Source organism: Phalangium opilio, unplaced genomic scaffold, assembly GCF_054372755.1.
Source record: "Phalangium opilio isolate 3A_F unplaced genomic scaffold, DU_Popi_V2 ptg000060l_1, whole genome shotgun sequence".
Taxonomy (NCBI): Eukaryota; Metazoa; Arthropoda; class Arachnida; order Opiliones; family Phalangiidae; genus Phalangium; species Phalangium opilio.
The window spans coordinates 1,746,060-1,753,187 of record NW_028324177.1 but is presented as its reverse complement, the minus strand read 5'-3'; the positions used below and the strand labels follow the sequence as shown (position 1 = coordinate 1,753,187).

The following is a 7,128-nucleotide window of genomic DNA, read 5'->3' as shown; positions in this document are numbered from 1 at the left end:
GGCGCAGATTGACGCCCATCTATCCGCGATCGACTTCCTCCACCCGCGATCGACTTCCTCCACCCGACCCAGCATGGCTTCCGCGCGAATCACTCCTGCTCTTCCAACCTCCTCAAAGCCACTCACTCGTTGGTGGACTGGTTGGACAAAGGCCTGTCGGTCGACGTCATTTATTTGGACCTTGCTAAGGTTTTCGACACCATCCCCACGCAAGGCATTATAGAGGACCTACATAGGGCACGGGTAACAAGCACTGCTCTCCGGTGGCTAACCACCTTCGTCACTGGTCGAACTCAGCGTGTGCTGCACCAGAGAAAGTCATCCCTGCCTCTCGGTCTGAGCAATGGGGTCCCGTAAGGTTCGGTCCTTGGACCCCTGCGGTTCGGCATCTTTATCAACTCCTTGCCAACCGTGGTCCGTCACTCCCTGATTCTCCTCTTCGCCAACGATTCCAAATTGTCGAGGGTCATACGGGACGTCTCCGTTTGTGGGGTTCTTCAAGGGGATCTTGATGCCGTCATCAGCTGGGCTTCTTGATATGGCCTAGTCTTTAACGCGTCGAAATGCTCCATCTTGGTTCACGCAACCCTCAACACCCCTACTACGTCAATGGCGTGCCCATCTTCATCACCTCCTGTGCTCGTGATTTGGGAACACTCGTGGACTCGCGATTCACCTTTTCTCAGCACTCTGCCAAAACTGCTAACCGTATAAACTCCATTACATGGCTTACGTAACTTTTATTTTCGTTCTCCGCGCCTTATGCGCTCTATTTACAACTCTCTCGTGCTCCCGTCTCTCTATTTCACGTCAGTTAACTTGGCGTCCGGCTCAAGAGGGCGCCAGGGTTCGTCTAAATAAAGCCCACAACAGGTTCACGAAGGTCAATCAAGGTTGTGGGGCTCTTACCCCCACCACGCGCGACGCGAAACTGGGTTTGGTGACTCCTGCGGTGCGTCATCGCGCTAACCATCTAGTTTGTCTTCACGATCTTCACTACGGTCGCGTTTCATCCCTGCTCACGGACTATTTCAGTCCCGCCCCTTTCGTCCGTCAAACTAAGGAAGCCGAAGGCGCGAACGAGTGCCAAACAGAACCATTTCACTACACTGGTTATCAACGACTTCCGTCATGAACTGGCTAACAACACCAGCAACCCGGCTTTGACTGCTCCTACCTTAGTGACTGTTTGTGCCCCCATGTTGTTTAGGTTCCCTGAGCTTTCGCTTTGTTATTGTTCTTATTATTACTTTATGATTTTTTCCCTGTTTGATTTTATTTATTATTACTATTATTTATTTTTGCTTTTTATTTCTCTGCTGTGTCTCGCTGTTTTATTATTGTAATTTTCATTATTTTTTAGAGGGTGGACACTCAGGGGCCTTGCTGGCTCAGTGACAAAGCACCCCCTCGGCGATTACTAAATAAATCTAAGAATACATTTTGCAGCGGAGTTTTCCTTATGCTAGGTTATTATCAATGTCTAAAACTAAAATCTTACAGTCTTTGCATTGTGACTGAGTTCATGATACAATTCTACATATTAGAAGAGGTACTGTTAATTAATATTGCATTTTACTTTCTTTATCTGCAAGGATAACTTCACTATAAGTAAATTATCGATTTAAAAAGCCCTTGAAAGCTTTGATCAAAATAATGTTATACAAGAACAAAATGTCGCCATTTCTGTATTTTTAATGTGCTACTTATTTGCCGTTTAAGCCAGATTTACATCTAACCCTGACCGTCTTCAGCAAGTAAAAGACCACGCACCATGGATTCGGCTCCATGGCGTGTTTGGATGTTCCCATACATGCAGCGGAGTCTTCACGTCTGACTTTCGACCCTCCTGACACGCTTGACATCGGCGGGTTAAATCTTCATTGTCACGATCCATTTGTGGCCACCAGCAATAGGATCTCGCAAGACTTTTGGTTTTGACAACTCCCATATGGCCATCATGGAGCTTAGCCAAAATCTGCTCACGAAGCTTGCTCGGAACTATGACACGAGATCCCCACATCAAACATCCGAATTCTGCCAAGATCTCGTTGCGCCTGATGAAGAACGGCCGAATGTCATCGTTGGGTGACGTCTTCTCCGGCCAACCGTCCTTAACCGAACGTAAAACTTGCGAGAGCAGGACATCTCTTCTTGTTTCCGTTGCAATCTTCTTAGAGTCGACGGGCAAGACGTCCAATTGCTGACGAAAGATACTTCTGATTTCGTCACTCTCGCCCGGTTCTTTGTCCATCTTGGGTAGCGGCAAACGGAACAAAAAATCGGCAATGACGTTGTCGGTTGTGCGGACGTATTTAATTGTGAAATCGTAACCCATCAAGATGATGGCCCATCGCTGCATACGAGGATTAACGGTGTCTGGAATTCCCTTCGTCGGATCAAACAACGTTACAAGTGGTTGATGATCAGTCCACAGGGTGAAATGTTTTCCATACAGGTATTGGTGAAAACGTTGAACAGCGTATACCACTGCAAATGCTTCTTTATGAATTTGCGAGTAGTTCTTCTGGGCTTGATTCAAAGACTTCGAGGCATGAGCTATGGGCTTTCTACTTCCGTCGGGACATCTAAGCATCAATACAGCTCCTACGCCGTATCCTGACGCGTCGTAGAATAGCTCAACTGGTAACGTAGCGTCGAAGTGAGTCAGAATCGTTGATCGTGCAAGGCGATCCTTAACATCTTCAAATGCTCGCTGGCACGAGCCATTCCAGGTCCACTGTGACTCTCCTCTAAGCAACTTGTGAAGCGGTTCCAAACAGGTCGCCGAATGGGGTATGAACTTTCCATAATAATTCAGCATTCCCAGAAACGATCTTAATTGCGTGATGTCCCTGGGTGCGTTTACTGCCAGAATCTCTTGAACCTTTTCGGGTACAGGATGAATTCCATTCCTGTCAATGACGTGGCCCAGATATTGAACTGATTCTTGCATGAACTTGCACTTGTCTTTCGAGATGCGCAAACCGGACTCTGCCAACCGACCAAGTACCGCGTCCAAATTCTGAATATGCTCATGGTCATCCGCTCCGGTAATGATAATGTCGTACTGGAAGGCTCCGGTTTTCGTCAGTCCTTTGATCACGCCATCAATCGCTCTTTGAAACATTGATGACGCGGGCGTTATTCCAAATGGTACGCGCGTTACTTCATATAATCCGTTAATGGTGTTGATAGTGGTGTATCGGATGTAATCTTCTTCCAATTCGATTTGCAAGTAAGCCGCAGTCAGATCTGTCTTCGTGAACTTGTCACCTCCCGCCAGCCTTGTAAACAAGTCGTCGTTCGTGGGAAGCGGGTACTTGTCCTTACTCAATTGCGGATTGATTGTGACTTTGTAGTCGCCACAAACTCGTATGGATCCGTTGCCTTTCACCACAGGAACTGTCGGTGTTTCCCATTGAGAGTGCGAAACGGGCCTTATAATGCCCGCTGTCTCCAACCGTCGTAACTCTGTCTTCACTGCCTCTTGAATTCCAAACGGGACAGGTCGCGGTCGAAAAAACCTTGGTTCCACCGTCTCGTCAATGTACAGTTTGGCCTTAGACCCTTTTAGTTTTCCATATCCTGGCTCAAAGAAGGCTTGATGTTTCAGCAACAATTCCGGTACCGTAGTTCCCGTGGCAGCAGATACAGAGTTAATCTTGATTTCTCGCCAATTTACTCGGAAAACAGTCATCCAGTCCCGTCCGACCAGCGCTGGACCATCGCCTGGAACAACGTACACTTCGAAATCGTGCGTTTGATCTTCGTACCGCATTGAAGCTCGGAATACCCCCAACAGTAGTGATAGCCACCCAGATTCGCAGAGATCCAAGATGGCCGCCACCCCAAGATGGCGGCCATCCAACCAACTCCAGCCATGTATGTTATTGTATAAAAACAGCTTACCTTGCCTTCCACCATGCTAGGCCCGCAAACGAGTCTAAACCAACCCAGACTTGTGTTATTTTGCCAGATTTCTGTTTGAATTTCCCGCCATAAAACCTTTAAATATGTCTGAGAAACAAAGTCGAATATACAAATAAAGATTTTTTAATAACAAATAACATATCCAATAAAATAGAGCATAACAAGTATATAAACAAAGATATTGCCATTGTTTGTCATTGAGACTTTTTTTCTCTGAGTTATGGCTTATGCCCGCATAAAAAACATGTTACATGCTGAATCTTAAATTAAAACTAAAGTTATTTACCGGCGCTTCTACCGGACAACAACAAGGTTTTTTTAGATCTAAAACAGGTTGGTTTTGGCACTTCTTGATTTTGAACTGTAGGCTTTACTCGCGGTGTGCCCCAAAAACAATCGAATTTGGTCTCTTCTCACACAGCAAAAGCTGTGTGAGTCCACGATCGGCGGGTAAAGACATCTTCGTACTGGTACTGAGTAGTTTTATGGATAAGCGTCTAGTTAAACAACTGATAACTCTCTCTTTAAAACACGGTTCTTATATACTGAAAGATCGAGGTCAAATTTAATATTAGAAGAGTTCTCTAGGCAATGCTTTCGATAAATTTATTTGTTACCGACCCCCAATCTTTAATCTATTTTATTGGATGCGGTTTAATTAACTATTCACGACTTTCACGTAGATGCTGCAATGATGACGACTTAAAACCTTCCTTGTTTTGAGGAAAATATTCTATTGGATGCGGTTTAATTAATTATTGACGTAGATAGTTCAAGGATGACGACTTAAAACCTTCCTTGTTTTGAGGAAAATATTTTATTGGATGCGGTTTAATTAAGTATTCACGACTTTCACGTAGATGGTTTAAGGATGATGACTTAAAACCTTCCTTGTTTTGAGGATAATATTTTATTGGATGCGGTTTAATTAACTATTCACGTAGATGTTTCAAGGATAGCGACTTTAAAGGCTTAACAATTTTGTTGTTTTGATGAAAATAAACTGAGTGTTTTTCAAGATTGCCAATGGCTCAATGGTTTAAGGCAGGGTGTACTATTGTGATACCCAAAAAGGTGGCGAGTTCAAATCCCGGCCAGTCCACCGAGCCATTGGCAATCTTTTTTATGTATAAAATAACGTTAGCCTAAGAGATCAGTGTTAGTTGGTGAACAAGCGTCAGTCATGAATGACGCCTTTTTTTTAACTCTAGCGTCTAATACGTGTCTAGATATATATCCAAACAATACTCAGTCAAGTTTTAAAAATTATTTGCATCAGCCCCTTAACTTGACTAGTGATTATGAAGTTGGGTTGGCGGAAATCATATTTCCAAATCATTGGGTGAATATAAGCGAAGAGTTTAACAAGTTTGAAATTCAGGTCGTAAATGATCCAAATAGTGACAAATATGCAGCTGTTAGAGAGCCTGTTGAATATCAAAAAATAGAGATACCTGTCAATCGTTATACCAAGACCAAAGAGTACGAACTGCCCCAAAATTTTGTCGAGCTGTTAAATGATGATGTAAACAGTCATCCGTATTTAAAAGGCAAATTATCTTTTAAATTAGTGAATAAATATAAAGACGGGGCCCTGGGAAAACAGTTAGATACAAACTTTCCCGTTTACCTGCAAGTTTTAGGAGAGGAGAACATACGGTTCAAAATACCAGCTGATTCCCCCTTGACCACGCTATTTGAATTTAAAGAGAATAATTACGAAGATGTTCCATATATATCCAAATATCCTGTATCAAAGCATGCTAAAAATATAAGTTTAAATTACACTAATAATTACGTGGAAATCGAAATTGATAATGTTGGAGATAGTTTTAAAAAAAAATTTGACTACAAGTACATTCCTAAAGCCGCCATTAAACGTAAAACAAGCCACGAGGTTCCGCCGATAAGAAAAAAGCCCCAGCCAGAATATAGACCTGTACCGCCATCTATACCTATTTTACCGCGAACTACGCCTTTTCTTCCGATACCTATTGCTACGACTGAACCCGTAGTATTTGTACAACCACAGCCATCCAAAATAACCCCTCCCCCGCCACCACCACCCAAAATAACGCTTCCGAAACAAACCTCTCCAAAGCCTTATTATCCAACATATTCAGGGCCTAACCCCTCCAAAACGCTAGCTTCAGGTAAACAGTTACCTCCAAATTCGACTAAACCGATACCTCCAAGTTCAAATAAACCGATACCTCCAAGTTCGGATAAACTAATACCTCCGAGCTCAACTAATTCAGCCGCTACTACAACGATTAATTCAACATCTACCACAACAACTAAACCAACATCTACTACAACAACAACAACTAGGCCAACCCCGTCTACTTCAGATCCCTTAAAGATTCTGACTACAGAGCCACCAAAGGCTGAATTACCGAAGCCAAAGCCGGAGCCAACGAAGTCCGAACTACCAAAACCAAAGGCTGAATTACCGAAGCCAAAGCCGGAGCCAACGAAGTCCGAACTACCAAAACCAAAGGCTGAATTACCGAAGCCAAAGCCGGAGCCAACGAAGTCCGAACTACCAAAACCAAAGGCTGAATTACCGAAGCCAAAGCCGGAGCCAACGAAGTCCGAACTACCAAAACCAAAGGCTGAATTACCGAAGCCAAAGCCGGAGCCAGATCCTCTGAAACTTCCGGATCCCCCCAAAATTCCAGCTCCGGACCCATATAAGCCTGATCTATCAAAACAAGAGGCCCCGAAACCCTCTACCTTCGAGCCACTGACGCCGACCCCCTCGCCAACGGAGGTTGAAGAAAAATATATATTTCCAGACCCCCCAAAACCTGACTTACCGAAGCCCGCCTCACCGAAACCCGACTTACCGAACCCCGACTTACCGAACCCCGACCTATCGAAACCCGACCTATCCAAGCCTGATCTCTCAAAATCTCCAGACTCTACAACATCCTCTACTTTTGAGCTACCCGTATTACCGACCCCCTCCCCACCAGCGATTGATGAAAAACCCTTGTTTCCGCAGCCGGTTGATCCGCCAAAGAAAAAACCAGAGCCAACTATCTCTGAAAAGCCTAAGCAAATTAACCCCGAAGATTATGATAACTATAAGATATTGTTCTTACCGCAAACTTTTAGAGCCAGTAAAACGCCAGAGAAAAACGCCGAAGGGCTTTATCGAGCCGTAACGCGTACTTTAGAAAAATTAGTATT

The 7,128-nt window shown here is 44.2% G+C and overlaps 1 protein-coding gene across 1 annotated transcript; it reads right to left on the bottom strand.

Annotated features, from left to right (window-relative positions):
• Positions 1-6,103: 6,103 nt before the first annotated feature.
• On the bottom strand, positions 6,104-6,793 carry LOC149666196 (uncharacterized). The gene is made up of 2 exons (XM_089841505.1): positions 6,774-6,793; positions 6,104-6,743 (listed from the first exon to the last, which is right to left on the bottom strand). Exon 2 carries the CDS (start codon positions 6,624-6,626, stop codon positions 6,303-6,305), a length of 324 nt encoding a protein of 107 aa, XP_089697631.1. The 5' UTR covers positions 6,627-6,743; positions 6,774-6,793; the 3' UTR covers positions 6,104-6,302.
• Positions 6,794-7,128: the final 335 nt, after the last annotated feature.